The 14,275-nt window shown below is 38.9% G+C and overlaps 2 protein-coding genes across 8 annotated transcripts; one reads left to right on the forward strand and one right to left on the reverse strand.

Annotated features, from left to right (window-relative positions):
• Nucleotides 1–1,564: 1,564 nt before the first annotated feature.
• LOC121693020 lies at nucleotides 1,565–8,616 on the reverse strand. Of its 3 annotated transcripts, none has more exons than XM_042072159.1 (6): nucleotides 8,416–8,616; nucleotides 7,653–7,750; nucleotides 6,949–7,345; nucleotides 6,157–6,611; nucleotides 3,918–4,210; nucleotides 1,565–2,619 (listed from the first exon to the last, which is right to left on the reverse strand). In XM_042072159.1, exons 2-6 carry the CDS (start codon nucleotides 7,747–7,749, stop codon nucleotides 2,608–2,610), a joined length of 1,254 nt encoding a protein of 417 aa, XP_041928093.1. In that variant the 5' UTR covers nucleotide 7,750; nucleotides 8,416–8,616; the 3' UTR covers nucleotides 1,565–2,607. The 3 variants fall into 3 exon arrangements, with proteins under 3 accessions (XP_041928093.1, XP_041928091.1, XP_041928092.1); XM_042072157.1 differs by having other exon boundaries at nucleotides 3,902–4,210; XM_042072158.1 differs by having other exon boundaries at nucleotides 3,902–4,210; nucleotides 7,653–7,753.
• Nucleotides 8,617–8,719: 103 nt separating this feature from the next.
• Nucleotides 8,720–13,964, forward strand: LOC121693012. Of its 5 annotated transcripts, none has more exons than XM_042072141.1 (6): nucleotides 8,720–8,849; nucleotides 9,861–9,962; nucleotides 10,041–10,095; nucleotides 10,713–10,850; nucleotides 11,028–13,078; nucleotides 13,110–13,964. In XM_042072141.1, exons 2-6 carry the CDS (start codon nucleotides 9,876–9,878, stop codon nucleotides 13,161–13,163), a joined length of 2,385 nt encoding a protein of 794 aa, XP_041928075.1. In that variant the 5' UTR covers nucleotides 8,720–8,849; nucleotides 9,861–9,875; the 3' UTR covers nucleotides 13,164–13,964. The 5 variants fall into 5 exon arrangements, with proteins under 5 accessions (XP_041928075.1, XP_041928073.1, XP_041928071.1 ...); XM_042072139.1 differs by having other exon boundaries at nucleotides 11,028–11,368; nucleotides 11,399–13,964; XM_042072137.1 differs by having other exon boundaries at nucleotides 11,028–13,964.
• Nucleotides 13,965–14,275: the final 311 nt, after the last annotated feature.

A 14,275-nucleotide genomic window follows, 5' to 3' on the forward strand; every position in this document is an offset into this window, starting at 1 on the left:
TAACCCATACACACTCCACATAACCCATATACACTCTACATAACCCATACTGCACTCAACATAACCCATATACACTCCACATAACCCATACTACACTCCACATAACCCATACTACACTCCACATAACCCATATACACTCCACATAACCCATATACACTCCACATACACTCCACATAACCCATACTACACTCCACATAACCCATATACACTCCACATAACCCATACTACACTCCACATAACCCATATACACTCCACATAACCCATATACACTCCACATACACTCCACATAACCCATACTACACTCCACATAACCCATATACACTCCACATAACCCATACTACACTCCACATAACCCATACACACTCCACATAACCCATATACACTCTACATAACCCATACTACACTCCACATAGCCCATATACACTCCACATAACCCATACTACACTCTACATAACCCATATACACTCCACATAACCCATACTACACTCCACATAACCCATACTACACTCCACATAACCCATACACACTCCACATAACCCATATACACTCTACATAACCCATACTACACTCCACATAGCCCATATACACTCCACATAACCCATATACACTCCACATAACCCATACTACACTCAACATAACCCATACTACACTCTACATAACCCATATACACTCCACATAACCCATACTACACTCAACATAACCCATACTACACTCCACATACAGTAACCCATACTACACTCAACATAACCCATACTACACTCCACATACAGTAACCCATACTACACTCCACATAACCCTGTCAAGTCATCTTTTCATACTATATCAACGTGTATCTCCAAGTAAACATACACTGACATAACTCAGTCAAAGCAATATGATAGATAATGTTAAGTGCATTTATTTGTTTATTTATTTTACAGTGCAGCACCATTTTAGCCTGGACACTCTGGTTGACTTAATAGCATGATATCATAGACCTCTCACTCAAGAGGCAGGCTATCCCATAGGAAAAATGTGTTGCTCATCTGCTGTTCAATCTCATCTCCTGAGATCAGTTTGAGCTTCTCATATTCATATCATTCTGTGATCATTTGTTTCTGGATTACTTCTCCTAAGGGTCCCTTAGGAGCAAGAGGTAAGCTTAAAAGAGACAAGACATCACTAAGAGATAGTTGAGAAAATCAGTTCAGCAATACTTGAGAAGTGGGATAAACAGAGGAGATCTCATAATTGTATGCCCCTGATCTCAATACGTCTTGGTTATTTTGAAGGACAATTAAAGAGAATAACATGAGATGAATCTGAGACTTTTATGAAACAAATCTGAGAAGTATGAGCCCTAAACAAGATCTTACCATTGTCTTAAGTGTGTCTTCCATGTACTGATTGTTTCTTTTACATGTCTTCCTGAAGCTATATTTGAGAATGATATCTGAGCCATACTTGAGAAATACGAGAACAAATTGAGAATAAATACAAAAAAATAATTATCTTTAGAAAAAAAATACTAAAATAAACCCCACCACCACTCAATATTGAAAAGTTTAACACTTTTATTTGGGTATTACAGTACAATTCTATATCAGTACACCATACATATTTGATATATATAAATAAATAAATAAATACAAAACCAAAAGTGTCAGTCATCATTTACTCACCCCCTTACTGTTTTTTTTTTTTTTTTTTAATCCTCAAAACCTAAGACTTCTACTCAGAAAGGGGGAGGGGGGAGTAGATGGTGACAATTTCTGGTGAACTATTCTGTTCAGTAAAACAGATACATTTACACAATTGGAACAAACACCATGTGAACTGGTGCATTGTATAAAGCAATCCGGCATATAGACAAAATTACCACTTCCAGATGATAAACAATGAAAACTGACCAGCTCTGCTGAGGTATGTGGAATAATCACACTTGGGTTTGGCTCAAACACATGAAACCATGTGAAAAGGAAACACAGTACCAGTAACACACATACTGGTGCTGGTCATGTAATTAGAATATTGTGGAAAAGTTTTTTTTAATTCCAGTTATTCAATGTAAAACTGGAAACTGGAAAATTATAGATTCATTAGACAGTAAGTGATATATTTCTAGCCATTATTCATGATAATTTTGATTATGGCTTATATCTAAAGAAATCCCCAAATCAAGTGTCAGAAAATTTCTGACTGAATTTGGGGTTTTTGTTAGCTATAAGCCATAATCATCCAAATTAACATGAATGATGGCTATAAATATTTCACTTCCTGTCTAAGGAATCTATATAATGTACAAGTCTCACATTTACGAGTTTAAATCACTGAAATAAAATTACTGAAATTAAAATAACTTTTCCCCAATATTCTAATTATATGACCAGCACCTGTACTACAAAACCTCAACTTGGTACGGTCTTAACACCTCTGGTCCATGAAAAAGAACACACTCCGTACTACAAAACCTAAACTTAACAATGGTGAGAAAGAACACACTCCACATACTGTAGACTACAGCAGTGGCCTAAGCCTTAGAATTTGCTCTGGCCCTACATTTGTTGACAAAGGCTTTCTTGAGCTTGGCCTCCTCGATTTCATCCCAACCAGGCAGAGTGCCACATCTCAGGACATAAGCTGTAAGACAAGAGCATTACAAATTGGCATGAGTAAATTGACAAAAAGACTTGCCACACACCATACACAACTCCACTTCAGGTTCAAAGTATAGAACACCAGGTGGATGTCCATTTCAGTTCATAGAATTGGAAATCAGCTGATTGTTTTTTTGGGACAACCATAAACAACTCCACCCACCTCACATTTCTGAAAAAGGCTTTCAAAATGTGTGGGGATGTTTTTGGAAGGGGGAGGTTGAAGAGGGACAGAGATGAAAGGGGCTGACGAACTTGGAGGGAGAAAGGGAGAGACGAAGAGTGCTGCAGAATCCACCCTCAAACTTGTAATTTGAAAAACAATCCTTACGGAAATGTAATTTGCAAATAAAAATATTTTTCTATCACTATCCAGGGACATTCCTAGAATTTCCAGCCATTGCTTGGCCATATGACATTGAAGAGCCCCAAAAGTGCGGTTCAACATCTGCATTTGGGCCAAAAGGTTATGGTATGTTTCAAACTGTAGAGGGTGCAGAGAGCCATTTTCACATATAAATGGCACAAACATGTTTTTTTTAGATCACTGCTTGATCAAATTTCCTATTCTGATGCGCTATTTGGAATGTGCATTAATTTTCTATAACTGCACGGCTATGAAGTAGTTCCACTTTTTTTGTCCGTATCACATTTGCATATCCATTCGCCCAAATCGTTGTGAACTGTATGATGAACACAGGATTACAGTTTAGTGGCCTGACCGACATCTGCATCACAGCAACACTAACTTGTGACCGCGATGGTTTTTGGATGGAGTCCGGATGCGTTTGGCAGTACGAGAAACAGTGATTTTACAAAAGCCAAGACTGGATAGAATCTTTGGATGCAGCACTTGACAATGACAGGTGGAACTAAGGAACCGCTTTTGATCATAGCAACCATCCATTTAGAACTAGTAACGGCAGTTTGTGCTGGTAAGTTTTGATTGAGGCAAAGTGTGGAGGAAAGTAGTTCTGCAAATGAGACTGTGATAGCTATCAAAATGTGTACATTGTTAGCAAAACAACTTAGTAAAGACGTAGCAACAGTACTAAGCAGTGGTATAAGCGGGATAATAAACTTCACGCCGTGCGTATATCGGAAATTATTGCACTTATCAAAGCGTAAAGGTCCATCTGCCTGCGGCATTGGGACCTTATAATCACTTCGAACGTGCAATCATTTCCTATGTACGCACAGCGTGGAGTTTATTATCCCTTACATCCTGGCCTGAAAACACAGAGCTTCATTTTGGGAAAACTTACTTAGGATTCCGTCAACCTTTTTGCGGTCAAGGACCCGTTTTCCTCTTCCTGAGGGGTTGTTGCCGGGTCGGCCAAAGGGGACTGCATTTTTACATTCCTCCAAAGTGAAGAAATGGTCAAAAAGTGCATGAAAGAGACGCATGCTGTTTGGTTTGGATGCTTGATGCAAGGCAGCAAGGCGGAATGAGGATATTAATATGCCGCTCCCAGGAAAGAGCTCCTGCTGGCCTAATGTAGATGTTGCGCCGTCATGATGCCTCTCTCCAATGAGCTCCAGTAGTGTCTGAAGCTCTCTGACCTGGCCTGGATCTGAAAGGGAGAAACAGTACAAACAATACGATAAAACAAAGTTAAACAGCTTTAAATGGCAGGAAAGTTCATTTTAGAACATAAAACCATGCCTATATGACAGGCCTTTTTCAGGGCAAATAGAAACAAGAATTAGATAGATAGATAGATACATCACATGAGACAGACAGACAGATATTTCATTAGATGTATACATCTGTGGGAGGAATATAATTTAGGCCATCCTTAAAAATATTTTCGTTTGCCGTAACCCGACCGACCCTGTCAATTTAGAACCGACCCAAATATTTTTTTTTTTCCCCTTTTAGTCCGACCGACTTGCCGGTTGTAAACTTGCGTTAATACCGACCAATTTTTACTCTAAACAACCAATACAAATGCAATAAAATAATAGTTCTTTTAGTAGGCCCAAGTATTGTGAATATAAATTGCCTACATGCAAACGTGGCTCACTTAAAAAAAAAACCTGTGGCGTCATCTCTACACCATTGGTTTTACGCATGTCACTTCGTTTCATTCACACAAACTGATAACGCTGTTACTAAGTTCTGGAAGAACTGTGGCCAGATCTTTTCTCATCCCTTCTCCCCCTAGTCTAGCGGTGACCGTGTCGGAGTATTGAAATTGGTTGTGGTCTATTCAGCATTTCTCAAAATATGGGTCCGCAACATGGAGACTGCTGAGTCGTGGAGTGAAATTAGGCCCGGTGCTTCATCTGATAATTTGCTGCGCAGTTGATCAAGAAACCGCGGATCGACGAAAAAAGAAAACAAACGTTTCTGCTATCGATGTCATTAAACATGGAGCCCTACAATTAAGTGGTGGTATGAGCATTCATTCAATGCGCGTCTGCGCGAGAGAAACTGAAACTAATCGATAACGCTGGTATCAAAGCTCCGCTTCAACCTGTTGGAAGGCTATTTATTTATTTAACGAAACTTAATAGAACGACGTTGTTTTTTGTAACTTCCTTAGAAACAGAGCAGAGACTGTATAATACACTGTATAGCATTGAGTATTGTATAGTCAAATTTCAATATAACGTGGTCAAGAGCTACTGTAGCCTTCTTTCTGGGTACATGTAGATGAGCCCTATGACCCAAAAGTCTGCCATGACCGGGCCTCAGGTCAAAGAAGTTTGAGAAAGGCTGGTCTATATAACCTGCATCAGAATGAGGTTTGCAATGGTGCGCCTGAAGGCACGGGTTGAAGACCCAGTCAGTTACGTCACGATATGCACATTTGTGTAAATTCATTCCTAGGTAATCAACATGACCAAAATTGAACTTTTTTTTTTTACTTTGAATCTTGAAAAAAAAAAAATATTGACCTACCTACTGACCCATTTTTTATTTTTTTTGGCTGTTACTGCAAACAAAAATATTTTTAAGGATGGCCTTAACAAAGCACAAGTTTCCTCTAGGATTTTTTTAAGCAGTGGGGGCCTGTCCGAACCACACACACCCCCCCCCGTCCCCGTCCCCCGGAACTGACAACTGACACTTCGCTGCAACACAAACAATTATATGTATTCACCTCTATTCACACAATGAGGCATTATTTTCAGTTGTGATTGAGCTGTATATTTGGAGAATCTACAACAGGTCTGCACAATGAATTTTGAAAGGCAACTGCGTCTATTGTGCGTCTGCCCCATTTCTGATACCGTGGGGGAAGAAAATTAAACCGTGGGGGGCCGCCACTACCAAATCAACATAGAGGAAACACTGAGTTCAGCATTACACTGACTTACACTTAACCCTTTAGAACCGGCCCATAAAAATTCTCAGAACTTGTGAACCAGCTTAGAACCGTTTTTATCTTATACCATAGTCTTTTCTGCCTTTTTTTAAGGATAGTTAAAACAGTATGTTTATGTGTTCAAGGCCCAATCACTAATAAAACAATTACATCATGAATTCATTAGAAGAACTTGCATTACTTGCCTATTCTTGAGATAACTTCATTGATTCTTCTTTTTTCATGAAGGATTTTTTCAACCTCCCCCTTGCATCCATCACATGGTGTCCATGCATTTTCTTCCTGCTGTCCAGGGATGTTGCCCTCGTCAGAGGAGTTGCATGCATCTCTCCTGTTTGGTGCCAGGTGAGCTGCATGGCCTCTGTCGGGTGAAGGACCAGAGGTGTTGAGGTCAGACGGTGATGGGCTGGGTGTATTGCTTCCGTAAGGAGGTGGACCAGAGGTGTTGAAGCCATACGGTGATGGGCTGGGTGTATCGCTTCCGTAGGGAGGTGGACCAGAGGTGTTGAAGCCATACGGTGATGGGTTGGGTGTATTGCTTCCGTAGGGAGGTGGACCAGAGTTGTTGAGGTCATACGGTGATGGGCTGACGGTATTGCCTCCGTAGGGTGATGGAACAATGGTGCCCCCTTTTGTAGAGCTATCATAAAAAATTTAAAAAAAATATACATTGAACCATAAATTACATTTTTGTAAACACAAATTGCCTAAAATAGATATAAGTAACTGCAAAGAACTAACTGAAATGACCAGCATAGGCATATCAGTTCAAAACTTTTAATCCCTAAATCTAAGTGGACACAGATGTTTCAAGTAAAGTATATATGTCATTCACATACTATTTACTGAAATTATATGATCACAGATTAGATAACAAAGTTATCCTAATGGTGTTTTTTGGGGGGTTGAATGGATAATGATTAAAAGTTTTTAACTTGTGGGCACAGGCGATTATGTAATACTTATGACTAGCCTACCCATAAGGTGGTGGGCCAGCGGTGTTGCAGCCTGTTGCATGTCCCCCGTCAGATGATGGATTCAACGCTGGGATTTCCTCGCCATGCTCAGACAGTTGGCTCCTATCCACTATAATGGTATCAGACCCTGACGTTGAGTCTGATGGCTCATCGCCTTTTAACAAACTTAAAAAGCCCTGTGGAGTTGTGCGGCCTTTTGGCGGATTAGCCTGGTCTTCCCTTGAAATATATTCAACAATGGCCCTATAAAATTTACCATCTGACCACTTTGCTAAAACAGGATCTCCTGATCTAAGATCTTGCAGCTGCACAGGAGCCTCATCTCTTGCCAAAATGTCAGATCCTGTAAAGACTTTGCCAGTATAACCATCCTCCCATCTGACGAATGCAAAACACCCTGAGAGAGAGAGAGAGAGAGAAAATGTTTAGCAAACTCCATTTAGGCACAACAATTTAGGATGCTATTTTTCAGTGGTGGAATGTAACGAAGTACAAATACTTTGTTACTGTACTTAAATAAATTTTCCACGTATTTGTACTTTACTTAAGTAGAATCTATAGTGCATACTTTTGACTTTTACTTCGTTACATTTTGCAGCAATTATCTGTACTCCGCTACCTCATTTGAAACATAATATTATGATTAACATTACCGTTACGCTAACAGAAATCATGCCATTTCACAGTATTACCTCAATACTTACCAGGTTGCTCATTGGTGGGCGGGGAGTTCTGCAGTTCCTTCATTTTCTGGGTGGGAACCCGTACTCTCTTTTTTGCAGGTATTTTCGTTTTGTACATCCTGCTAATGAAAAAATACATTTGGGACAAGTATACAATAAATAGACACTATGTTAACAAAATTGACTTCATATCTTTGGGGGAAAGCTACTGATTACATCTGAATTTACCTTCATGACAACTTTCACACTCTACCTTTTCCAACAAGTAAGGTCAGCCAGCTAGACATACCCAATTTAGGCCTACAGTTAACAAGATAACCGGGGCTAACACTAAATGTTGCTAAAGTAGCATTAGCTAACACTAAAAGGCGGCTAAAGTAGCACGCTTCAAAAGTTCTTATTATAATTGCCAACCGAACTGTAGCTGCTACTAGCAGTTAACTGCTTGGTGGAGACGAGGCTTTACTCACATAGGTCTGCTAGCCTACAGAGTAAAATATGATTGACTTTATTTTATAATGCTTTACATGACCGCAGTAGTAAAAAAAAAAAATCGAAATTTCCATTCTTACTCATTTGATTTGATACTCAAACATTTTACAGTCAAGGGCCGCCAAATGAGTGCATGGTCACAAGCTAAGTTTTAATTGTTGAACAGACGCCATTAACGTTACCACCTTCCAAAGGACCACTCCTCAGTTAAATATTTCACAAAAATAATTTCTTTATTCAACTCTTCACAACGTCGTGTAGTTGACCATCTAATATAGAATATGATTCTTACCTCTCCAAATGGTGGCCAGGACAAAACTTGCAACAGCCAACAGAAACGTCTCTCTTTTCTTCTCCAGAACTTCACCAACACGAAATCTTTCGTCTTTCCCGCAGGTGCAACCAATAACCAAATATGGACGAATCTGCTTCCCTGCGCGCGGGCTTTTTCACGCCCCCGCCCCTTAGGTTCTAGTTGGTTCTTTCCATAGACAGTAACGTAGAAGTCTTTTCTTTCGCATGCACTTCTGTATCCCGAAGTATGACATAATAAAATCTCTCACTTTCGTTTACCTACAACTTTTATAAATCCACACCAAAGAGTTCCACACGTCCAGGAAGTGGAGATAATTTCATCAGCAGTGGGACAGGGGTTTCTGGAAGTGGCTAGACTGGCTTGATTCGTTTGGAAGAAGCAAGAGTCTCTGTTAAGAATAACGACTAAAAGTAAGTAATAGCGTAAATTGTTTTGTTTTGAGAATTAACGGACTCTGTTAACACACCAGGTAGAAGTTTTTCACGTCTTAGTGTTACGAAACGCCGATATAACGAGATGCCGCATTCAAAGAGGCATCTACCTAGATATGATGGCTAACGTTACACTAGCTAACGTTAGCTAATATGTCTAGCGAGGCAGCAGAACATCAGATTATTTTTTATTAAAATGATTACAACTCGCTATATATGTTTGCGAAGCTCATATACTTCAGACTCTTCAGAAAGGTGAAAACATGGAAATACACGTCTCAAAGAATAGTTGTGCAATTATTTGGGACAAATCACACAGTATAGCTAATCACATTAAAACTCTGGTAGCTGCTATTATTGATTCAGTGGTGACATTTTCTAAGCATAGTTGGGTCTAAGCAGATTTGTAGGGCATAGTTGTAACGTTAGGGCTGGTTGGCACACTTTTTCCTGGGGTTCAAATATCGTTGTCTTTGTTATCTGTTATCAAATGAAAGCCTGACATCTAGCTTTAAAACAAATGCACTTTTTGTGTACAAATGATTCCACTTTTGTATTTATTTATGATTATAGTGATTATAGTGCATTCATGTGTTGCATGGGGTTGGTTGGCATGTATGTTATAGCCTATTGGTTCTTGATAATTTATATTTCATGCTTATACACAGTTAATTATTAGATTATTTATGTAAATTATACATCATGTTATTGGTAATAACAATGAGCTTACATTACATTTACATTAAAGTGATCAAAATGATAAATACTTTTGCTACTTTAAGAATATGATGCAAATTATTATTTTGATTTAAGAAATTAATAATAAAGGTCTGTTATCTCTGGTAGCTAACATAAAATTGATGCTTGCTAGAAAATCTATTTCTGTTTACTAAAGAGTTGATCAGATGGAACAAACACTTGATGCCTTTTCTTAAGTCTTATTTAAGACTTCACTCTATATTCCAGCAACTTGTGTCTATATTTTTATAGAATTGGAGTGTCAAAATGACCAGACGAAAACCTGGAAAACGATGGAGAAGGACTGGTAATGAAGAAGACCCAAATAAACGACCAAGAAGGATTGCACAATTGGTGAGAAGCCTGGCTTAGCTTTGTTGCTACAAATTTGCAGCAGATATGATATTTAATACCTAATTTTCCTCACTGCAGTCATCCCTACCTGAAGCCACCAATGTTCATGTGGAGACTGATCAGCAATATTTAGGTAAGAGGTGTGTGCATGTATGTCATCCTGATTACAGTAGCACGTGTGAAGAATGAAATTTGAAATGTGAGTTATCTTAGCTGTATGATTTATATACTTTGAACCTTTCACCTCTAAGTTAAGGCTGTTAATAACATAAGGCCATGATCCTTTCATATAGGTCACTGTGTGGTTGTAGCCTCATGTTTGGTTTGCTGCTGTGGCATTCTAGTCATTATTGACAGTGTCACTTGTTGTTTGTCACTGTCAGCTGCTATCATATCCTTCCAAAACCCGTCCCGCTACTCATTCACCTAAGGGCCCACAACTTCTTATTGTTATTTGTGTGTTGTGTGTATGTGATGAGTTATATTCAACCCTGTCGATTACGTGTTACCACAAACACAGAAAGATATTTAAACATAAACTGCTACAATGTGATCAAGATGTGGGGGGAAAAGAATATGCATCCCATTACCTGTATTTATATAATATATTCCATTAATGTCAACTTGCCTCTTGTGTTTTTCATGTTTTAATTTTTTGAGTTTCGTGCAAGAACGTTTCTTGATGATAATCTCTACTAATTGATCCAGAAAATGGTGTGAACCATTGATGTGTGTACTGTTCTCTGTCAGGATGTAGCACCTGGGGAACACGGCAGGAGGTTGGGGTGCCTCCTGGAGGAGCCCAGAACGAACAAGTCCAACCTCCGGTTGTACATGCAGGATCTACCCCACTCACTCTGGAACATCAAACCTCTCACCACCTGCCAGGTATACAGTCTGTCTGTGTCTGTCTGTCTAGTGATGTATAGTATATTGAGCAGATCCTGCTAAAATATGACAATTATTTGAGTGTCAGAAAGTGATAAACAGGCTGAGACAATGTAGGTTTTGAATTGTGACAAGGTTTGTTTGTTTATTTTTACCCATAATGATTTTTGTTACCATCACAAGGGAGCATGGCACAAGAGAGTATGTCAACTGTTTACTCTTTTGAAGACTATGAAGAATCATCTTCCAGATCAGCCTTCAGAGATCCCCCTGATGGCCTAACAACTGAACTACAAGGCAGTGTTGAGTATGATCCATCTCAATCATTTGAGGAAGCTCTCCCTGATGTGGGGGTTTGGACGTATGATGATGGACATATGTTCAGAGAGGGATTTGAAGAGGATTTGAGTGAGGAGTGTGCAGAAGAGTCAAATTTCAAGGACACAACAGACAAGCCATTATATGACAATGCATCAATAACTGTGTCAGAGTGCCTTTTGATCATCATGGCTTATGTAAACTGTCATAAAGTAACTGATAAGGCCCTTAGTGATTTGCTTAAAATGCTCAAGTTGCTTTGTCCCGACAGTCTGAACACAAACTGCTTAAACAGTATACAGAAGTTCAAAGACTTCTTTTTCTCCCGTTCTGCATCATCCCCTATTGTATTGCATAAATATTGCAGTAATTGTTTTGGGTCATTAGAAAGTGCACAATTGGAATGTCTGTCTTGTGGAGCTACTATGTCAGAAGAAAAATCCTCATCCTTCATAGAGATTCCAATTGAGGCTCAAATAAGATCATTGTTTCTCAAGCCAGGTTTTCAGGAGAAGCTTAACTTTAGATTTAGCAGGAAGAAAACGGATCCCAACAATGTTGAAGATATATATGATGCAGAAGTTTACAAACAGCTTGTAGATGGGGGTGGTCCTCTTAGTGACCCTAAAAACATCTCACTTACTTGGAACACAGATGGGGTACCTATTTTTAAATCGTCAAAGTTTTCAGTGTGGCCCTTTTATTGTGTCATTAATGAATTGAACGTCATGGAACGCACAAAAAGAGAGAATATGATATTTGCTGGACTTTGGTATGGGGATGCAAAACCATCCATGGTTACATTTCTTAGACCACTAAGTGACACACTGAGTAAACTAGCAGACAACGGAATTCTTGTGCAACCTGCAGGGTTGACATCTGAACCTTTTCTGTGTAAAGTGCTCACCATTGCTGGAACATGTGACTTGCCTGCTAAGGCATTAGTCCTTAATTCAGTGCAATACAATGGTAAATTTGGATGTCATAAATGTGAGCAGCCAGGAGAGACTGTGAGGACGGGGGAAAGGGGACATGTCCATGCATTTCCATACCAACATGGGGATCCAAAAGGGCCACTGCGCACAAATGAAAAGTTTGCTTTTGATATGAAAATCGCAAATGAGACCAAAACCACTGTTAAAGGGGTTAAGGGTCCCTGTTGGCTTAGCAAACTTAAGGGTTATAACCTTATCAAAGGCACTGGCATAGATTACATGCACTCAGTCCTTCTTGGAGTAATGCGTCTTTTGATGGTTATGTGGTTTTCTACAGAGTTTTCTCGTCAGCCCTTCAGCATGGCAAAAAATGCCAAAGAAATTGACAGGCGATTTCAGGGTATCTCTCCTCCATCCTCAATTAGATATCCTCGATCAGTGGCATCGCACAGAATGTTTTTTAAAGCATCAGAATATCAGGATCTTTTGATCTTTTATGGACCTGTTGTTTTCCGTGGAATTCTTGCAACACTGTACTACAATCACTTCCTTCTACTAAGTGAAGCTATTTTCATTTTATTGATGGAATCCATATCATTTGAACAGATTGATCATGCAGAGAAACTACTGTGGAACTTTTGTTCTCAAATGGCTGATCTCTATGGTGTGCGGTACCAAACAGCAAATGTACACCTTCTCGTGCACCTAGCAGACAGTGTCAGGGCCCTTGGTCCATTATGGACTCATTCTTGTTTCCATTTTGAAGACAAGAATGGATATTTGTTAAGGCTGATACATGGCACTCAAAATATACCAATGCAGATGGTCCATGCAGTCAAACTTGTGCAGTCTATTCCTGTTATTTCACAAACCATAAAGCCAGGGAATGCCATAGCTGAATTTTACACACGGATGACTAAAGATAATAGTTTTTGTCAGGAAAATAATGATTTGTCAAGGGCTAAAGTATATGGAGCATCTAGTGAACTTCAACTGGACACAGTTCACATCTCTTCATTGGAAAGACAGACTGGTCACTGTATCAATTCTAAAACGGTAAAGGTCTTTCACAGGGCACAAGTTAAGAGAAATTATCTCACATCAAAACACTATGGCAAAGGCAATAGAAGAAACAATTTTACAGTTGTTTTTTCTGGTGAAGGTCAAACTAAGTATGGACAGATTGAGTTCTTCTTCACCTCAGAACATTCATGTGCCAAATGGGCCCTTGTTCATGAATTCAAATGTGCAGGTTTTTCCTTGCTGCAAGATGATGTAACAAATGGTACATGCAGTCATGTTGTTCCCCTATTGGAAACCTCTGCCAATACAGTAGTTTCCTTGGATCATATATTGGGTAAAGTTGTTTTCCTTGACTTGGCATCTATGCCTGGCATTGTGTTCGCAGCTCATTTTCCAAATACGCTTGAAAAGTTTTAACCCATTAAGACCTGAACTAGTCTAAGAACCCACAAATCGATTTATCATTGGAATAACATGCTCCCATCTGACCGCTTGCCGTGAATGCTTTGTAGAAGTACAAGGCATCTTTAGAATTTATCGTAAACCTATATTTGATGCAACAAAGGGCCTGTATAGTGTATGGTGGCAAGATGAACTGCCTTTACTGTATTTTCAGGGTGAATCACTTGATTATTTAAAAAGTGTGCACTATTATTTTAAGAGTGTATTATTATGTCTAAGACTCTTTTGACGCTCCATACACAATAGAGCTTTGCTATTAATTCTGTTAAAATGTTGACATCTTGACAGTTTACACATTATAAAAAGTATCCAAAAGGTGTTGTTTGAAGTCAAAAGTGTAATTAATGAATTATATGACTTGAGTGAAAATTGAACATTATGTTAATAAACCATATATCTAAGTAATTTTGGCAAACAGATTTGATTGATTTCTGATATTAAATCATGTCATATTGATTTGATGGCTTGTACTACTCTCATTTTTGCTTTTGCTTAGACGCAAGAAAAGAGACAACTGTAAGAGAATCTGAGAACTCAAATAGTGAGATGTGAGAGACAGAACCATGAATTCTCACCAAGACATAACTGAGATGGTGCTTTCAAGTAAGGATATCAAATTGAGACATATTTGAAAGCAGCACAATATGTCTATTTTTTTTCTCTTAGCTGAGACCAAGAACAGAGACA

This window comes from Alosa sapidissima, chromosome 19 (genome assembly GCF_018492685.1).
Source record: "Alosa sapidissima isolate fAloSap1 chromosome 19, fAloSap1.pri, whole genome shotgun sequence".
NCBI lineage: Eukaryota > Metazoa > Chordata > Actinopteri > Clupeiformes > Clupeidae > Alosa > Alosa sapidissima.

Coding starts and splice junctions, on each gene's coding strand:
- LOC121693020 (XM_042072157.1), bottom strand. CDS start 7,749: ATGTACAAAACGAAAATACCTGCAAAAAAGAGAGTACGGGTTCCCACC. Junction 7,346..7,652: donor GCCCACCAATGAGCAACCTG/GTAAGTATTGAG, acceptor TCTCTCTCTCAG/GGTGTTTTGCATTCGTCAGA. Junction 4,211..6,156: donor TGAAGTTATCTCAAGAATAG/GCAAGTAATGCA, acceptor TCTCCCTTTCAG/ATCCAGGCCAGGTCAGAGAG.
- LOC121693012 (XM_042072137.1), top strand. CDS start 9,876: ATGACCAGACGAAAACCTGGAAAACGATGGAGAAGGACTGGTAATGAA. Junction 9,963..10,040: donor CAAGAAGGATTGCACAATTG/GTGAGAAGCCTG, acceptor TCCTCACTGCAG/TCATCCCTACCTGAAGCCAC. Junction 10,851..11,027: donor AACCTCTCACCACCTGCCAG/GTATACAGTCTG, acceptor TTTTGTTACCAT/CACAAGGGAGCATGGCACAA.